Source organism: Merops nubicus, unplaced genomic scaffold, assembly GCF_000691845.1.
Source record: "Merops nubicus isolate BGI_N331 unplaced genomic scaffold, ASM69184v1 scaffold10570, whole genome shotgun sequence".
NCBI lineage: Eukaryota > Metazoa > Chordata > Aves > Coraciiformes > Meropidae > Merops > Merops nubicus.
In genome coordinates this window covers 42,588-63,528 of record NW_008582173.1, presented here as the reverse complement: position 1 = coordinate 63,528, position 20,941 = coordinate 42,588, and the positions used below count along the sequence as shown (strand labels likewise).

The following is a 20,941-nucleotide window of genomic DNA, read 5'->3' as shown; positions in this document are numbered from 1 at the left end:
TGATGCACTGACTCCAGGTTAAGATTGTAGCTGACAAAACTTGATAACTGAGTCCAGTATCCTGAAGCAGTGGTTCCTACTGTTTAAATTCTGCTGTACTTTTTTTGTTTGTTTAGGGTTTTTTCCTTCCTCATTACCTTTCTCTCAGCTCTTGGAGAGGCTGCTACACAGCTAATAAAGGATATTTCTCTTTTTAGAGAGAGATTTGTTTCTTATGAATATGTAACCAATCTTTTAATCAAATATTGAAGCGTCCAGGCTCTTTTTTTTCTTCTTGCAATTCTTGTAAGAACCCCTTCCCACAAATAAATGCTTCTTTAGTAATTGGCTGATATTTATTTTCTTTTCAGTGGGCTCATTGGTTGCAGCTGGGCCATGGTGTTTGCTGCTGGAGGCTTCAAAGTGAATCTTTATGATATTGCACAACAACAGCTAACAAATGCACTGGAAAACATTCGGTAGGTCACCTGACTTCAAATGACTGGGATTGTAATGAAACTGGGATTTCTGTAATTATTAATTAATAGCCACATCTTACTATTTAAGGGAATGTAGCTTTTGAGTTTGGAAGAAGGCTTTAAGTTAGAAGTACAGGTCCTGGTAAGATCAGATGAACTGTGCTCCCAAGCCTCTCAATGACATTTCTGGAGAGCACTTTAGTTCTGAAGTAATTACTGAAGAGCTTAAGTTTAGATCCAAATTCTTAACATGATTATGTTATCTATAGACTCAAAATACATGAACATAAGAGTTTTTGCATAGAAAGAATGAAGACTTTCAAAATGGAAGTAGGTTAATACAGATTGCTGAGTCCTGCTACAATGATTTGTATTTTATAAATAGAATTTTTAAAATTCTTAAAACTAATATTATTTTGAGTCCTAGAAGAGCAGATGGCTAGTTCCACTAATGATGCAACTACTGATCTATTATATTAGAGCCTGAGAAGCATCTTTAGAAGGAGCAAATTTGAGAACATGGGCACAAGAACAGCCCCATTGGTTCAGACCAACAATTATCCAGCCTTTTACCCTGTGGCACTATGGCTAAAGCCACATGCTTTTGGTACACAGCAGAGCTACAAGTTCAAGTGCTGCCCATCTGCTCCCCTGCCCCAACCTTCAGTGCCTCGAAGTTGCTTGTGTATTCAGTAACTCTAGATTTCTTCCAAGTGTTTCTCTAACCTTCTCTTGAACCTGTGTAAATCCTTTTGCAGCCTCCTTGCCAATGGACTTTGTGTTCTGCAGGTTTACTGCTCACCGTGTGAAGAGCTATTCCCTTTTGTTTGTTTTCAGCCTGGCTCCTCAGTTGCTTTGTTTGGCCCCCAGTTCTTATGTTCTTAATGTTAGAAGGGACAGTGGCTGGTTGGTTCTATTGCCCGAAGGACAACGTAGTTTTTGTGACAAGAATGTGAGCTATGCAGTTTCTTCAGCCAGCATTTTAATGATTGTATCTATCAAAATACGGTCAAACTTGAACTTCTTTGCACTGATTTTATAGCACACAACCTGCAGTAAATACCTTTGAGTTACTGTTACGATACTTTTGTAAGAGCTGGAGCTTGAGTCAGTACTGAGGGCTTGCAAGACAGCAACTGACAAATAGCTCGTCAAATAGCTAGTACTTCTAGGAAAGTTTTTAGACTTAGGGTTTTTGGGTTTTATTTCTTTAGCTTAGTATTGACAAGTATTTGTTCCACTCTAGTCTGTAGTCCATGAATATTTAGTGTATGGAGGTACTCTGCGTATTGAGAAATAAGTGTACAGAGGGCTGTTTGTAATTTTTCCATTTCCTCATGAAATAAAAGTGGGATTTGAGTAGTAAACAACATTCACTTCTAAAAGGAGGTTGTCCTCCTGTGACAGAAATGATACTTAGAATCATAGAATCTTTTAGGTCAGAAAAGGCCTTTAAGGTTGTTGAGTCCAACCATTAACCTTCCTCTGCCAAGTCCACTGCTAAACCATGTCCCTAAGCACCATATCTACATATCTTATAAACATGTCCGGGGATGGTGGTTCAACCACTTCTCTGGGCAGCCTGGTCCCGTGCTTGACAACCCTTTCAGTGAAGAAATTTTTCCTAATATCCAACCTAAACCTCCCTGGCACAGCTTGAGGCCATTTTGTCTTGTCCTATCACATATTACTTTTTGTAAAGAGACCTATAAGTAATTAAGTGTTTATTAACTGTTTTATGTGGTGGACATTGAGTACGTTCGTTAACTTCTAACTTGTTCTGAATTTACACAAAGGGCATCTCAGGGTTCATTAGCTTAGTGAATTCAGGTCTCACAGAACAGTAGGTGTGTGGTCTTGGAAGAGGATTGGAGTGTGTCTGGGATGGACTGGCAATGATCACGAGAGCCTGCATTTATCTCTGTGGAAAATCTGAAATATACTCCATAAATTTAATAAAAATGTTTGATTATAAGTGCAAAACAAGATTAAAGTGTGGAATTTGAATCTCCTGAAACAAGTGGAAACACGTAACAGGTTGGTGCAACATCAGTAGACCACGTACAGACCAGAGAGTGTGTTTATCAGGGCCTAACATGGTACGGTGGATTTACTGCCTATCTACCTGTTGCCAGACACGTGGCAGTCAGTCCCCCAGCATGCAAAATGACTGCACATTGGATTGAACTGGGTGTACTGGTGGCATTATTAACCAGTGTCTGCTCTAATGGAACAACTTTTTCTTCGGCTCAGGAAACAGACTAGTGAACAGCTTTATGCCACATTTCACCTACTGAGTTCACACTGTAGTAACCTGCCTTGGAAAATGTGTCTTTTCATATCCAGTATGCTTTCTTCTGAGTCTGTGTGATTCTGGGTTGAGTGCAAGTTTGCTAAACTTCAAAATAATGAGAATTAGACAAACAAGTAATACCCTATTCCTGAAGTAATGCTAAAACATTCAGAAGTGCTTTAGTGCATGCCTCCCAAAAACCTTTAATGATTTTTTGTAATACATAAACTTTTTTTCAAGTAATTATTCTGCTACTGTTATAAACATAGTTGTTCTGCTAATATAGATTGGGTAATTACAGTGGAAGTGCTATATATTCTTTTTCCTTTGCATAACTTGTTCATGCTTTATGTAGAACAGTTTTTTGCATGTATAATGAAAGACTATTGCAAGGCAGAAAAGTTCAGCTGACTCTGAAGAAGACAGTAAAACTTGGATATTTGCACATGCATTCTGTGATTTCATTCCAGAAGTAGACACTGGTTAAATATGATGCCTACTTAGATATAAAACTGTATCTACTCCAGGCCACAGGAGCAGGTAACTGGTTTTGATATATATTAAAAAACCCAAATAGTTGTACATGTAAATGCTATAGTTAACTTCAGGAAAAAAATTTAGATCATCCCAGGAAGCAGTCTGTGATAAAATATTAAGACAAGATTATTTTTAAGACTACTAAATTCAACTGCACAGAACAGTAAATTTATACTAGGAGCTCTTACTATCTTCTAATCTTTCTGTTCATCTCTTTGCCCAAGTAGAAAAATCTTCTGCAACGGGCTGAAGTTGACTTTGTGAAGTTGTGGTTGTACCTAGGGACAGGGACATGTAAAACTGCTATGGCTACTTTTTTTATGGCTACTTTTGTTAAACGGTTAATTTTGTTAAATGTTAAAACATGTGAAATGCAGTACTAGTATCAAGACATGGAAATATTTGGTTAGAAGGGAAGCAGCCTTGACTCTTTCTTTATTAAACAATAGGGACCCTCTCCCTTAAATGTAAATTTATTAATTTATTTTTAATTAATTAAAAATAATTAGTGAGATCTATAGAACTCTTCCTTTTGAAAACTGGTACATGGTGCTGAGGTTGAGTGATACTGAATCTAAACTCAGAAGTGAGGCTGTTCAGTGAGAATTGCTTGCATGTCAGCTTTATCTGACTATAGGTTGCTCTTCTGCATGGTTCAAAGACATTAGGCCTTCAAAGAGTTGGAGCCCAGAGTCTTGAGATCAGAATATCGCAATTCCTCTCTTCATTAAGTATTAATTTAACCATACATTTTATTTGGCTTGATACCTAGTGAAGTGCAGTATTGCACTAAGCAACCTTAACTTTTTCTGTGCTGTAGGAGCACAATTGCTATGAAAAATGCATAAGACACAGGATGTAGAAAAAAGTGGCATCACCCTGCTCCTGGCTGAGTGAAGTACTTTAAGAATTCTGTACTGTTCTGAATGGTGATTTGGAACTTGTAATGGAGTGCCTGGTGGTCACAAGGCCAAGGAAGTAGACAATGGTTCCTAGCAGGAAGCCTTTCCCAGCATAAACTTCTCAGTTCTGGCACCAAGATGCCAAAAGGATTTTGACAAACCTGACAGGTGAACTTATTTAGCTCACTAGATTTGGGGACACATTGGAATTGATCTTCTGAGGGTAAATAGTGACTTGTAATGAGTTGCAGACCCTGCAATATTGGCAACTCTGCATTTACTGTGGAAAAACAGAATGGCAAAACTGCATTTTCCTGTTAAAAAATCTGTGCTCTCATGGTGTCCTGGTTCCATGTAAAAAGGGGTTCAGGGCAGGACCCACATGGAACAGAACTATGTACTCGCCTCTCCCCCCCTGAGAGAGAGAGAGAGAGACTTTGGAAAAAAAATTAAGTATATTGTTCAACAAGGAACAGAAAACGAGAAAGGGAGGTAAGGAAAATAATATATACAAAGATTAGGGGAATAATACAAAAAATAAAATATACAAAACTGTGTGGACAGTGAGCTGGTCCCAGTATTGGGGGCCTTCAGTTGCCTTCCTGGTCTGTTGTATTTCAGGCTAGACATATGTGACCAATGATGTATGTTTTTGATTTTTTTTTTTATTATTATTTTATTTTTATTTTTTTTTGCCATGGCAACTACCCTGTCATTTATTGGTCAGCACTAGATACTAGTGCCATGACTGGTTAATGGTCCTTGTCTTTGGGCAGTGGTGGCTGGCTGAAATTGAGGAGAATAGTATTGATGTTGTCTTCTTTTTCTTCCCGTCTCCTTCCTGGTTTGAGCAGTAAGTTTGTGATTAAGTGGCCTTCAATCTTGCTAGTTGGAACCAATATGTGCTGAATACCATGACTGCCCAATAGTACTTGTGGTAAAGGTGAGACAGTGGAGTGTCAACAAGATGGGTTTAGTGTTAGCATCTCTTGTGAGGTCTTTCTGTAAAGACTTTTAGAGTAGGAGTTGTATCAAAGAATATTCCAGGCAGTTTATGTGATTAGGAGTGTTACTATAGATTGGGTGCCTTATCTTGAAGTAAATAAGGGCACACTTCCTAGAGCAGTGTTGACATGGGCAGTCAGGTACAACAGTGAAACTCTGGATGTAGACAAAATATAGGCTCTATAAGGAAGTATAATTTTCTTATGGGCATGAAATTTTCATTCTTCTAAGACCTTACAGGTAGTGAGTCAAACTCTTGAAGCTGTGCACTTGATACAACTGCAGAGCAAAGTCCTGTGGCATGTGCTATGGACGTGCCTGCAATGATGTCAGTCTGTGGTGGTGCTCAGGGATGTTCACCCTGAAGTCTAGGCTGCTTTGAGTTAAACGTTTGTCATCCAGCAGAGGTCAGTGGTGCACTGCTGTTTGTACAACCAAGCTGGTTTGTGCCCTAATGGGTGCCAAGTATCAGGGCATGCTCCCTCCCTTTGCCCACTAGATGGCAATTACATCTGCCCATAGATGGCAATCTAATATCCATGGCGACTGTAAAGAGAGTTTATCATTTGGAAGACTTAAAATTCATTTGTGGAACAAAACAACCAGAATGTCAATAAATATATTGTTGAATGGCCCCAAAGAAGAAAATTTTCTAGGAAGTCAGGCCAGCATTTAAGTAATGCATATGTTCTGTATTCCATGCTTTAAATAACCATGCTGGTTTAAATAAATGGCTGACATGAAGATTGATGATGTTAACAGGAAGGTAGTTGTTCAGGAGGAAAAAAATCAGTCCAACCTTAAGACAGGAGAGACCTGAGAAGTGTCTAAAATGTGTATGTCTCTTGGCTTCCTTTTCCAGCTAAGAATTAATTGAACATTTCAAAAGCTCTTGTCCAATGTTGAGAGCACGCAGTGCCTAGCTGCTTACCCAGGCATGGTCTGCCTAAAAAAGGCACAAATCATTGTCCATAATCATCTGTAACAAAAATTAAAAGAAAGTGTTAGAAATTATTATCTGGAATTAGTTGATGAAGTTAATTGAAGAGGAGAAAGTTAATGCTTGTAAGAGTTAGTGCCCTGTGGGAACATGCATGTGAATACTAGATGATGGTTTTGTTCTTCCTAATCCTAAATATGGGTGCACATTCCAGTTCAGAATCTCACTGGCACCTTTACCAGCTTCAAACACAGCCTCTGTTGACATCTTACCTACTCCCAAGTTACTGGAAATACTTTGATTTTAGTGTGCAAAGTCCATGGTGATCTGAAGGTATTTGTTTCATTTGACTAGTGTGCTAAACTAGGAGCAAAACTGCTCTGTGCGTTTTTGGCTACTACTAAGTGTCCACTGCGTGCTCTTTACCTTGATTTTTAGTGGAATTGCTCCAAGGATAAGGTATTGCCACTCTGGTTTGGTGTCAGAAAGAAATATTAGGAAACTGTTTTCTTTGCTGGGAGACAAATGTTCCCTTTTCCACCATTCAGAGTAGAAGAAAGGACATCAAAGTAACTTACAGAGTGGCAGATACTTATGACCTCTTATTAAGCCAACATAAAACTAGTAGAGCCTATATTTGCTGTATTTTCTTGGACACAACACAGCTATGTGGATGCTGAAGTAAAATTTTGATTCTTTGAAAGTTAATGGTAGATTTAATGAGCCAGTTCAAGTGAAAGGTCTGAGAGCTCAGTGAATCTCTGCTGACATGTGACTTGCTTCTCTATAGAATCGTAGAACCCTTTAGGTTGGAAGAGACCTTTAAGATCATCAAGTCCAACAATTAAGCCAACACTATTAAGTCCTCTGCTAAAAACAGTTCAGGGACTGGATTGCCTTTAAATAAATCCCTGCAAACTTTCATCTTGGAGTTCAGAATACTGTGGTCTAAGTGTCTCATTCTGAGCTACTGTCTCTTGGGAGGAGAAGGTACTTTCATTATAAGACAAGACTGCATGCTTGGATGCCTAAAAAAGATCAGACAAATGCACATGAAGCACTTGGTCCTCCCTTCTCTGAAAGAGAGCTGAAGATCATTGTCTCTGATCTGGATGTTGGCAGAGTAGGTGAAATTAATCCCACTCTGTTTAGGAGAATCTGGAGGAGTAAGCTTAATACTTGTGAATCCATGTGATCTATGGATTCAATGCTCATTGGCAGGAAAGAACTCTAAAAGGATGGTTTGACAAAGTGCAGGTATATCACCATACATTGCTCAGCGCTGGTGGTCTGAAAGGAGTAGAGAGAAAAAAAGGCAGCGGCCTACATCCCTATCCCTTTTTCAATTAATTTAAAATGCTGCTTGAAAAATAGATGATACATCACACAACTTCATAAAACAACAGAAAGCTGGAATCCAGTTGCTCCCTGTCTGGTGTGTTAGGATTGCTGGTGGCTGCAGCAGTCCCTGTCCCCATGTGAGGAAATTCTGCCCTGAGGTGTAAGTGCTGGAGCTGGATAGGAGAAGTTGTCTGGGGCTGACATTATCCCAACACTGTGGTTGGCTGCCTGTCCTGCTTCCTAAGGACTAAGGAAGTTGTCTGTCTCTGGCTGTTGTAGATTGTGACAAACATCTGGGTTCCTGTCTCCTCTGAGGCCTCTAAATAAACAAATAAATCCAGTTTTACTGTGTGGATACATGGAGGGGCTTGGGCAGGTGTGTTAAAGACCGAGGTGTGGTTGGGAGTGCAGATCATCTGGGCCCATATAAGTAAGTTGTAGTCATTTAACATGTAATGTCCCATAAAGCTCCTAATGTAGACTGTCATGTGTGCCCCAGTCACTGAGGAAACACATGATGGATCACTGGTTATTTTGATATTCAGTTATATGATTTGTGTAAAAAATACACTAACTTTTTTCCAAGATCTTTAGCTTCTGTTTGCTACGGCTTTTCTCCCCTCCATCTGTGTGGCAAGTGCAATTTATTTGTTGTGCCCACTCAAGGGTACTGAGGGAGCTGGCAGAAGTGCTCATCAAGGCACTTCCCATCATCACCAGCAGTCCTGGCTAACTGGGGAGGTTCCAGTTGACTGGAGCTTAGCAAATGTGATGCCTATCTACATGAAGGGCCAGAAGGAGGATCTGGGGAGCTTCAGGCCTCTCAGTCTGACCTCAGTGCCAGGGAAGGTTATGGAGCAGATCAACCTGAGTGCCATCACATGGTGCATACAGGACAACCAGGTGGTCAGGCCCAGTCAGCATGGGTTTACAAAAGGCAGGTCCTGTTTGAGTAACGTGATCTCCTATGACAAGGTGACCTGCTTAGTGGAAGAGAGAAAGGCTGTGTTGTCTACCTGGACTTCAGTAAAGCCTTTGACACTTTGCCACAGCTTTCTCCTCGAGAAACTGACTGCTTATGGCATAGACTGGTACACCCTTTTCTGGGTTAAAAACTGACTGAGTGGCCAAGCCCAAAGAGTGGCTGTGAATGGAGATAAATCCAGTTGGCAGCTGGTCAGAAATGGTGTTCCCCAGGGCTCAGTATTTGGGCCTGTTCTCTTTAGTATCTGTAACAATGATCTGGAAGAAGAGGTCAAGGGCACCCTCAGTAAGTCTGCAGATTACACCAAGCTGGGCAGAAGTGTAGATCTGCTTGAGGGTGGGGAGGCTCTGCAGAGGGATCTGGACAGGCTGGAGCAATGGGCTGAGGCCAGTAGTATGAGGTTCAGCAAGGCCAAGTGCTGCGTCCTACACTTGGATCACAACAACCCCAGGCAATGCTACAGTGTCTGGAAAGCTGCCTGGCAGAAAAGGACCTGGGTGTGTTGGTCAGCAGCTGGCTGAATATGAGCCATCCATGTGCCCAGGTGGCCTATAAGGCCAAGAGCATCCTGGCTTGTATCAGAAATCCAATCCTTTAATCCCAGTTAATTTCTGTTGAAATTGCTCCTCTAAGTGACTTTTAACAGTTTTGAAAATGGCTTGCTTGCTCTGGACTTTTGAGGGCTTCAAACTGTAGAGGCTTCTGCTAAGAAAGTGGCATGCCCAGCCTGAGCAGTGGTGTGTACCTGAATGTTCAAGCTCTAGCCGCTCAATTTAGTAACTACTTGAATTTTTGACACTTATTCTATAGTCATCACTTGTGTAGTGGTAGGGTTTTTTTCGGAAGGACTCCTATGGAATGTGTTTATTTATTCCTATACAGTTAAACAGTGTTCCTGTATTGAGGCTTCATAACAAAAGAGCTGTGGTTTGTAAAAATAGACAAAAAATATTAAAGAGACCTCTCTTACCATTAAATCGGAGCAGAAAAACTCTTGCTTAGTGAAAATGGTTTGAGGTGGTGACAAGCTTGCACGTAGGAGTCGGTCTTAGAGCTGTCTATGCTTCGAGAGGAGAAAAAAATCTTATAAAATGGGTGAGCAAAGAGAAACTACTAAAATTTACCTTTAAATTTTTGAGTATAAATATATGCAGTGCCATGGGAAACAGCATAGTTACTGCTTCGTTATGAAGCTTTTTAAAAAGCTAATGGTGGCTTAACAATGTTAAATTAAATGCCTATGTTGTTTCTGGCAGCAAACAAATGAAAGAGCTGGAGGAGTCGGGATGCCTGAGAGGGACCTTGAGTGCGGAGCAGCAGTTGGCTCTCATTAGCACCTGTACAGACCTGAAGGCAGCAGTAGAGGGTGCTACTTTCATTCAGGTAAGCAAAGATTTGACAACTTCCAGCTAACAGCTTAGAAAGATGATCAAGAGCTGCGCTGTGCGGTAAGTGGGCAGTGAAGAGTTCAGCATCCTGACCACGTAAGTATAGTTGTACTTGTTAAAATTGAAGTTCTTTCTAGCCTAGTATCTTGATGTGGGAGATACGCCTCTTTGCAGGGTTTGCTACTCAAGAGTTCTTGCAAGTTTCTTCTGGGTTATGTTGGAAGAGGCTGGTAGCTAAACTGAGACAATTGCTGACCTCTATGTGCAACAAAGACTGTACCTGTTAGAAAGGCATCCTGTGACATGTGCAACATGTCATATGCAACATGTGAGGGGAAGGTGGGTGGCAGATTCATGGGGGAGAGATTATCTCTTAGGGAACACCACACATATTAGTCCTGGGACTAAAACGTGTTTCTTCCTCTCCAGTTAGCTAGGGAAGGAAGGGACTGTGGCTATGCCCAGGAGTGACTCCTGTCCTGCCTGTAAGGGAACTCTGTAGCCAAAAGCAGCTATCTCACAGAGGGTTGGAGTATTAAAAACAGGGTTGATAAATAGGGCTGGAATCTGTGCTGTGGATTAAAACTGGGATGGGGAACAAGCTGAGTTACTGGATCTGATAGTCTGTGGCTGCTTAACTATTAGTATGCTCACTGGCATGGGCATAGTTCAGGAAATAGGTGAATCGTGGACCATTCCTGGGATAAAGCATGAATGAGTTTGCGTGGTCCCCAGTATTATCCCAGTGTTGTACCATTAACTGTATCTGCACAAACGTGTGCTGCACCATAGGGTCTACAATTTATACTTTCCCATGCTGTAAATCCCACAGTCTGCTTGCCTGCAACACACCCCTAATAACAAATTGAACTGAAAGAGGACAGATTTGCAGACTTCTACTTCTTCCCACTTTGTTAAGATGGAAGGGGGGAGAACAGGAGGCAGAGCAAAGCTTCACACAAGAGTCAGGGTGTGAACACCCTATGAAGTTTTACAGTGGTATGCTGTTTTGCATTACTTCCTTTTCTTCAGATCATGAAACTGCATAGTATTACCCAAAGAACTTTGTCCTTCATCAGTAATGAGCTCAGAGCTTGTCCATTCACACTATTGTTTCCACATATGTATCACCTGTCTCTACTGAGTTCAGTCTGCAAGTTTATTGTCTGGTCACTCAGTCCTGCAGAGTTCTTCTGCAGAACTTTGCGGTCGTAATGATGATGACCGACTTAGTTTTATGAGCTAACTTTCAGGTCATTGATGAGTGGATATAACAGAGGACACAGGTGTCTGTGGAACAGCACTGGTCAGCATCTTCCACTGAGCACGAACTGACTGTTCTGCCTACTTCCTGTTTGCTATCTCTTTACTTGTTACTATATAGGAAAGGACTTTTTATCTCATACGTGACCAGTTAACATGCTTGAAAGCTTTTATCATTTTTTGTTGTAAGACTTCTGGGCATCACACCAACTATATCAGCTACATGACATTTACATTCCCTTGGCCCTTTTGATGCCTCTTAATATCTAGTTGTTTAGCTCATAAATAAAAAGAAATTAAATGGCCACAGTATGCCCACATGGGTAACAAATTACATGTGTGAAACACTGTTGGCAATAGTTATCAGCTTATCAGTTTCAAGCCATAGCATCAACTTTTGGTTTGACACAAAGTGTTAATAAATACAGTGTTAAGTGGGCAAATTATTTGAAGTAGTCTTTAATTTGCTTTTAGGGGGGGAGTGGAATAGGCATAAAATAATCTTAATTCTAGGCTCACAGCTCTATTTCAGCAATGAACAAATTAATTCCTGGCTGAACTGTATTAAATTTCAGAAACATTGCCTAGTGCAGCTTTGAACCTCAAAGGACAAAATCAACTAGTTGTAACTTATGAGTGCAAGTCTACTGATTTTTAGTTGATTAAAAAATAAAACATAAGTTGCATTAATGTTAGTTGAATATAGAGGACTCTTTTCTTTCTTATTAATATAACCTATTGATTAGCTTGTCAGAAGACTTCCATGAGAACTGCATTTCTTTACCCTAGCTTTCAGTTGGTTAAATCTTAACTTCTTTTCAAATTTTGGCCTTTGCAGAGTAAATCCACTTCTAGCTTTAAAAATGTCCTTGATGTTTACACTGCTTGAATGAATTCTGCAGACTGCTGCCTTCTATGCTGTTTTCACAGGACATAAAATAGATGGGATAAAGTAGTGAAAAGCAGAACTCTTTAAATGGTGTTAGTGAAGGCATAAAAGTGAAAAAGATGCAAGAAATAATTAGGAGTGAGTAATAATAAAATTCAGAACAGTAATGTCATGAATTTATAATAATAATGTATGCCTTGATGCATATTATTTTATATATTCCCTCTCATGAGAATTTTCATGAAATAACTTACCATGATGGGTGTGCTTTGCATGAAGTTCAGAAGGAAATCAGTCTTTTTTGCTCTAAAACTGAGTATTCACTGAGAAAATAATTGAAGTGATGCAGTTTCACATCTTAGACCTTTCCAATGCTAGAGTCAGTGCATAACCTGTAGCATTTAGGTGAACGTGCATAGCAAGATTCTGAAATAACTTTTCTGTTAGCTGAAAACTCCATAGATTCAAATTAATAGATACATTTGTACTATATTGTCCCTGGAATGGAACTATCATGGGTGAGGTAATTGTTTATTAATATTGTGTTTTTAACTTTCCTGCATAAATAGGTAATGACTTCTATCTTTTGTCCTTATGTGACTATTGGGCACTGAACTTACTAGTACTTCTTTCACTAAAGACACTGAAGTGTCTTTAAACTACTTCTTTCACTAAAAACAGATTTGAGTGGCTGTGTGTCTAGTTCCTAAGTAATAGAGGCTGGATAGAAATCGGTGCAGCACTTGGACAATCTCTTATGACCATACTAATAAAATGAAAATGCATCCTTTTTAAATGCTTTGCTTTGGAGCAATTTAATAACAGAATAATAAATTTACTAGCTCTCAGAGGAGGCTAAGATGACTAACTATTGGTAAGATCTTACTCATGACACTTGAGCTGCTGTGTATGCTCCTGAGTTGCCAGACCTGGCTGGGCTGGTTGCAGCTGGGCATGGAGGGTGGCGGGAGGGTCATCTCTGAACCTGTCAGTCATGCTCTCGCATGGGACAAGGCAGACTGGCAAGAGGACTAAATGAAGCTTATAGCTTATATCTTGTGGGTCTGAGGTATTTATCCTTTTTCCTTTTAAAGGAACTCTGCCTAAAAGCTTTAGAACAGTATATATATTTTTTTTTCTCGTTAAAAAGAGAGGGTGTACTGTGCCCTGCCTCACCTCAGTTATGCCTGCAAACTCGTTTGAACTGATGAGAACAACACTAATAGATCTTCAGCCTGTTCTTTTTTAGATCTTGCTGGCTCTTTTATCTCTCCCAGTTAGACATTTTTAGAAAAACAGTGTTGCCAGCTTAAAAAAAAAAGCTTTCAAAGAGCCTGGTGGTATCTCAGAATGGGAAACCAGCATTAACTTGAGAGCCTTGACAGCAAATGTCTCATATCTTCTGTCATAAAAATATACCTTTGATTGTCTGACACCAGTTTCTATCCTTAGCTTTTGTTTTACTTTCCTGATGGCTTTCAAAAAGCCTTTTACTTCTGGGGATGAGGGAATATCTTTAGGTAGCTTATAGGATAGACAACCGTCCTGGTTTGGAAGCTGTGTTAATGACATACCTTTGTAAACACAAAGCTAATGGGAGGCAGAGTGTGGAGGTATTGCAGTTCCATGGGTTCTTCTGGACTGGTCACTGGTCAGCTCTGAGCACTGGACAGACAAACATGGATCTGTTTGCTCTCAGCTAGGCAAATACAACCCTAGGCTTGGTTTCACTCTACTTATCTTAAACACTGACCTGAGGCACCAGAAGTTATGTTTTGGCTTCTGAGGGAGCTGGTTTTAAGCATTCGATCTGACTTGCCATCTTTCTGGAAGTTCTGAGAAGTCTCCTTTTCTGATTTTTAGGGTTTGAAACAGTCTGATCTCAAAGAGTTGCTGTAAAATACTTTTTTCAAGTCAGTGTTTGAGTTAAACAGAAAGATAATGTTTGGGTAAACAGCTTGCCATTGTCACTGCTGTGGTGGTGCTGCAGGATGGGCTTTCATGCTTCTGAACTTTCTATACATTCACTCCCTATCTATACTGTGCATTTAACAGCTGGTGTTGTCCACCATTACAGACTCGAATATGGGTCTGGTCCCCATTACAGGAGGTAGTCATTGCCTTAACTGTCATCATGCCCAGCAGTTAATCTTGTTCTTCAAGTTCTCCTTCAGTGCTCCCTGGTCTCTTTTCTAGGACTCTATTGTATTTCCATACCCTTTCCTAGATCACTTCCTTGATTTTTCATGGTGGATGGGATCACAGTAGAAGAAAACATAGAAGATTTGATCCTTTGAGAAAAGATGTGGAGAGGAGGAATGTCAACCAGCCTGTTTGAGATTTTACTGCCCTTCCCAAAGGGAACAAAATGGATCTTCATCTCTTTTGTAGCAGCCTGCTCAAGCTTCACTGTCTGTCTTTTGAAAGCTTTGTAGGGCAGATAAACATCATGGAAAAAGATGGATCTCTGCATGGCATGATATAGACACTAGATGAAGCAAAACTTGCCTTCGTTTGTTGTATATGTTGCAAGCAAAGACAAGAAATTCCAGCACATTCTCTCCAAACCCTCCCAAATCTCGAAGTACTTCCTCAAATCCTGTTTTGTATTTGACAAAGTGTAGTTGCCACTTGTAATTCAGTCATTTATTCTGAACGGTATAAAATGGCAGTAAGTTGATATTTTCATTGCTCCAGTTCCTTAACAGGGTATGTTTCTGAACTGTAGGAAAGTACAAAATCTTTCCATCTAAATGCTGGATTTACTTGGAAGTGCTTATTACTTACTTCAGCAGTATCGTGTGGTAGACTGTCTTTTATGTCACTCAAGAGGCAATGATTTAAGAAGCCTCAAATATCACACTGGTATGAGCTCATAAATTCAAGACAACTAAGAAGTTATCACTTTAGATTTGAAGTGAATTATAGCTCTAAATGGATTTTTTTTTAAATTAGATTAATCTGAAAATACTGGTGTTTTGACTGATGCTTTTTACAGCTGCTTTATAATAAGCTCACTCATCTACTCTCCTTTAGTTGATGGTTTTTGAGTCTATTAAATCTTTTCTGAATATGAATTTAACACTGTTCTAAAAGCCAGGCAGTTGTAGATTTTTCTGTAAGACACTTCTATAACTGTATTTTGAATGGAAATTTAAACAAGTACAAATCCTATGAATCTGAGTTAAATTCATACAGGGGGTTCCTCCCCCTGCCCCTTGTAGTCCTCTTCTCAGCAGAACAGTGTTTGAGAAGTGCCCACCTTTATCAGGAAATTCGTCTTCACCTTTACTGCTCTGCCAACTCAGTTATTCAAAATCAAGCTGGAAGGGACTTCAGAGGTTACTTAGTCCAACCTCTGCCCCAAGGTGGGATCGGTCATACCTAGACAACTGTCTGTCAAATATGGGTTAACCTGTCCTTAAGTTCCTCATGTGATGTGATTCCTTCTCCTCCCCCGTGTTAAGCGTTTTAATTCAATGCATACCTACCCTGTAGAAAATCTGTAACTGAAGCCCCACGATGTGAAGCTCCCATGCCTTTCTAATTTTTTTTTTTTAATAATTCTGTCAAATGGTGATAATGTGGCCCCATCTTGATTAACAAATTGCCAGTATGCTTTTCAGTTAAAGGAGCTGCTGTCCTTATCCTGCTTTCTTATCCATGGCTAACAGGATGAGAGTTCTTGTTCAGGTACAAAATAAAGTCTTGATTGACAAGGTTGTGTGGCTTGTTTGGGGCTAACTGGAGTTGTTTTACATCTAAGGAATTAACTTCAGGAGTTAATTTTTATTAACGATGTGCTTGAAACCATCTTGAAGTTGTGTACCCGGCTATGTGGAATAAATATCTGCAGGGGTAGAAAGGGGCAATCATCTGATGGGAGGTTCTGTTCCCTTGTGTATCCCATATGGTTTGGGTTCCTGCATCACCTCCAAGTGCTTCAGGGTCTGTCCCACTTAACCTCACCTCCCCGCTGTGGTGCACAGGCATGTTTCTCCCCACTGCTTTCCCTGTGACCCTACCTGCTGGAAGCTCAGGTTCTAGTCATGCTCTGACATGATCATGTCAATTATCACAGTCTATGCTGGTGGTTGGTTTTGTGGTGTTGGTTTTTTTGGATTTGTTAGTCTGTTTGTTTGTTGTTTTGTGATTGTTTTTTTCTTTTTGTTTCTTTTTTTTTTCCCCTTCTAATCCTGCTTGTTTTGACTGACACCACACTGAGAGGTGTGCAGTAGCCTGGGGACTCCTTCAGCAACAGCTGTGTGTACGTGTCCTGTGTTTCCATGCTGCATCCCAAACCCACACAGTGGAGAGCAAGGGGGTGTGTCTCCTGCCCAGCTGCTGGCCTCGCCTTTATCCTCAGATGAGGAATAAGATTTTCTAAGAGGAGACTGAAGTACATACATTTTCCATGCACCACCTTTGCAGTTTGAAATGGTGCATGTTTATTTGGCACCTTGTCTTAATTTAGTATACTAGTATATCCACATACTAGCCATCTTTAAAGTGTCTTAGAATAAGCATCTAAAACTACTTCACCACTTTTGGGGAGGAGCATGATGGAAAAGCCCCAAATAGTTGCAGTCAAGTACTTCCATTTGAGATATGTAATAATTTTGAATTTTGTGAGATTATCAAACATATTTAATGCATGAAAAAAATTAGGTATTTGAGCTAAATCGTAATGGTTAATAATAATATCCAAAAAAACCCCTATATTCTGAGGTAATAATTTATTCTGATGTTAAAAATACTGTTTTATTTTTCTTCTTGTTTTACTACCTGAACTCTGCAGTCAAAATGTCATGTTTTTTAATTTCAGGTGGTATAGTTTCCCAGGTTCACGTGTGACTGTTGTTTACCGAGTAGAATGCACATTAATGTCTGACATGGAATTCAAAAGAAATAAGTTCCAGTTTCCTTAGTAGAAGATGCATCTTCACTCTTCTTAAACAGAAATATAGGCCTCAACCCTGCAGGAGAAGACCAAACTAGCATGTCAATACAACAGCCTAAATATAAATAGTAATTGAATAATAACTGAAATGCTAATGATAGTACTGAGCATCTGAAACAGTTTTGTTTAAAACATAATTTGACTTTGATATGGATTCTATAAAATGATGGTAGTGATAGGAACACAGCAGTCCCCATGCATCTGCAAGTGGAGCAAAGAGATAAAATCTTGCTTTGGTAAGTTCAGTAACCTCAGCTTTCCCCATGGTATTGAGGGGAACAGAACTTGGTATAAAATTGCAGGATTTAATTTGCAGTGATATTATTTTGACATATATACTTTTTCTTTCTGAAGTTAGCTAGGTTTTTACAAGAATCTTTTAATTATTTGTATTATTATTATTAAGATGTGGTAAAATTAGTGCTCTGAAATCTGTGTTTCATTTAATTAAATTTCCAAGTCTCCTTTTCAGGTATTTTTAATGTCTGTCTTTATACAGATGACCCGAATGCTGTTTAAATTCCACAGGTCCTTGCTTTATGTAGTTTTCTGTTATCACAGAATCATAGAATGTCTGGGCTGGAAGGGACCTCCAAAAGTCGTCTAGTCCACCCCCCCCACCATAAGCAGGGACATCTCCAACTAGGTCAAGCTACTCAGAGCGTCATCCGGCCTGATCTTGAATGCCCCCAGGGGTGGGGCCTCCACCACCTGTCTGGGCAACCTATTCCAGGGATCTGTCACCCTCATACTGGAGAACTTTTTCCTAACGTCTAACCTAAATCTCCCCTTTTCACTACAAACCCTTGTGAATAGTTCCTCCCCTGCTTTTCTATAGGCCCCTCCCAGGTGTTGGAAGGTCGCTATAAGGTCCCCCCAAAGCCTCCTCTTCACCAGGCTGAATAACCCAAACTCCCTCAGCCTGTCCTCACAGGAGAGCTGCTCCACCCCTCTGATCATTTCTGTGGCTCTCTGCTGAACACACTCCGACAGGTTCTGTTATTCAGGCTTTGTTTCAGAAATACAACATTCTTAAGAGACTTGGTAATAAATAAAATAATTATGCCTGAAAGTCTTTTCTGGGAAGTTCTTTTTGTAATGGTATTGAATTATTGAAGATAATGAAAGTGTTTGCATAAACAGATTTAGGCTCAAAAACTCAGAAAAGCTGCTTTTCTGACATTCAGAACTCTGTCTTCTTCTCTTTGAAGATCTTCATATTCCCACAAAAAGCTGGACATAGTGTAGGTCACTATCACAGGAGTGCTGGCAGTCTGGGTCCAGCTTGTGAGATAGGTTGGTGCTCTGAAAGCTGCTGCTACACCTTGGTTCAATGAGAGGAGAGCATTGTTGTCACTTGACTCTGCGAGCTGTTCCACAGAAGTGTCTCAAAACTGTCAGTTAAATCACAGCACTGAAATGCTGTTACCACTTAAAATGCTGTAAATTATATGTGTATAAATAGAGGAACAGAGCCAGGGTTTGTGGCATGTTTGGAGAACCTCACTTAACTGCAGAAGACGAAGCGCATCCTTGTAGAAACCAAAGTGGTTATGGCTTCTGAACAGTTAACCTGCTCCTTGAAGCCCTATTGAATTTACTGGGAAAAGGGAAATCATGGAACTCTTGAAAATAATTTTCTACCTCAGTTGTGGTTATGGCAAGGTTACTGGGCAGTCCTGCTGCAGCAGCTGCAGTATGGCAGTGAAGTATAGCTTCTGGGGGTTAGGTGATGCAAGACAAAGGTTGGGGAGGAATACCTGCCTCGGGTATTTATTACATGCTGTGAGACAGCATGCACAGAGCTCTGCCCTGGTTTGCAGAATCTTTGCCTCCGTCAGCTTACGGTTCAGAATTAACAGCACCACCAATGTGGAAGACATTGTGGTAGGTGTCTGCTGCAGACCACCTGATAAGGAAGAAAAGGCCTTCTTCAGACAAGTGGAAGAAGCCTCACAATCACAGGCCCTTACATCAACATCTCCTGGAGGGACAGCATAGGAGAGCACAATTCAGGAGGATTCTGGGATGTATTCATGATGACGCCCTGACACAGGTGGTTGAGGAGCAGAAGAGGAGGCATGCTGTGCTAGACCTCATATGTATAAATAAGGAAGAACTGGTTGGAGATCTGAAGGTCAGGGCGAAGCCTTGGCCATAGTGACCATGGATATTGGAGTTGAAGATCCTGAGAGGAAAAGCAAGACAAGTGAGATCACAGCCCTAGACTTCAGGGGAAAAACTTTGTCCAGTTCAGGCCAATACCTGCTTGGAAGAATCCCATGGCATGTAATACAGTTCTAGAATGAATAGGGGTCTAGGATTGCTGAAGATAGATTGATATACTTTCACTTACAGGAATTTACGTTGTTATAAAAGTTAATATTAAGATTGCCAGGGAAGAAACATTTTCTTGACTGTGTTTTGAATATGCAGCAGCCAGAGTCTAGTCAGGAGCCATGCTTTGTTTCTTTCACCTCTCAGTGCTAATAAATCCATGGCCTTGGCAGTGATTCGTTCCTAGTGTAAGGAGAAGATATTTTGCAATATAGTGTTTTGGGAAGCATTTTCCTAGAAGGTGGTACAGGGGAGTTGCTACCTTGACATATCTGAGAATGAATAGAAAGAACCTGGGTAGATGCCAGCATTTAAATACAGGTAATTGAAGTTGTGTGCTTAGATGAGTGTGGACATGTGTGGGAGCACAAATGATGGATAGCATGGTAAGAAATGCCTGCACAAAAACACAAAGATGCTGGATTTCAACATATAAAACTCCTTGGATTTCAGCATACTGGTATTCAAGTGGTTGTATCTTATAAGTGCAACTTTTTAATTAGGGGCAACTAGAACTCAATCACCTTGTCTGGCTATCAGTGTTGTCTGCTAGGGAGAGAGATCTACTATGTGTTTAATTTTGTGTGCTTCTTTAAGAGTTCATGGGCTGGCCAAGTAGCTGCTATGTGTTCTCTGAACTAATGCCTGTTAGCTTTAAGCTTTTAATTCAATAGGACTCTTTGAGTATGTGGCTTTTTAAAAAAAAAAAAAACAAAACAAGTGTCATGTTCTGATCAGACTGTTAAAAGAAATGTCTAATAAACTTCATATTGGAAATCAAATTCGTAAGAACCTTGTTCAGCTGCTCAGGCCTTGGAATAAAGGTGTACTGTTCAGTGCAAACCAGAAGTGTGATCTTCTCTACAAAAAGGGCACAGAAATATACAGTGTCACTTAAAATGCGTGGAGGTGTGTGCTAACCTTTTTGCACTGATTCTTTGAGAGAGACTGCGGTAGCTTTAAAACCATATCTTATCTGCTTAGTGTTTGATCTTCTTTTTCTCAGGGTAAACAAAATAGCTTCAGACCTCTCCAGGCTCCATAAATGACAGCAAGTGAGGTTTCTGTTTAATGGATTGTTTAGAGCTTAATTTCCCCCCTGTCCTTCAGGGAATTTCTGACTCTGAGAAAATAATTGCATGCTTGATGAGGACAGAAACTTTATTGCAGTGGTCCAACAATCTGAATACAATTGTGACACTATACAAGAAACCCCAAGCAAATGGCCCATTCAGAGACCTTACATAACTGTAGCAGGTTTGAGTTTCCAGCAGATTTGAGTTTGCCTTTTTGATTATCATCTGATGTGAGGCGAGGCTTAGGGTTTCAAGTTCACAATAAACCTATTCAGAGCAACTCTTTTATCAGCTTGAACAGTATCTGCAGAGTTCTCTTCATCTTTGGCTTTACTAAAAGAAACTATTTAAACTTAACCAACAAGCAGGGATCTTGGAATTATAAGCAGAGTATCGTTTTGTTTTGATAGGGCTGTCTATTACTTTGGGCTCTATCTAGAGTTCTTAAATGGCCCTGTTTATCTCTTCTGCATTGTGGAACTTCTAGTACTATTCCACACAATTTGCTTATTTTTTAAGACTTCAAATTACTTTTAACACATTTACTGGGTTAAAAACTCTGGCCCT

The 20,941-nt window shown here is 40.1% G+C and overlaps 1 protein-coding gene across 1 annotated transcript in view; it reads left to right on the top strand.

Moving 5' to 3' along the window:
• Positions 1-350: 350 nt before the first annotated feature.
• The window catches only part of CRYL1 (crystallin, lambda 1), a gene marked incomplete at its 5' end in the record, with an annotated part of 52,915 nt that continues 32,324 nt past the window's right edge, over positions 351-20,941 (top strand). Inside the window, 2 exons of the mRNA XM_008936825.1 lie at positions 351-458; positions 9,718-9,844. Of these exons, the coding sequence (XP_008935073.1) occupies positions 351-458; positions 9,718-9,844 (235 nt within the window). The remainder of the gene's footprint in view (positions 459-9,717; positions 9,845-20,941) is intronic.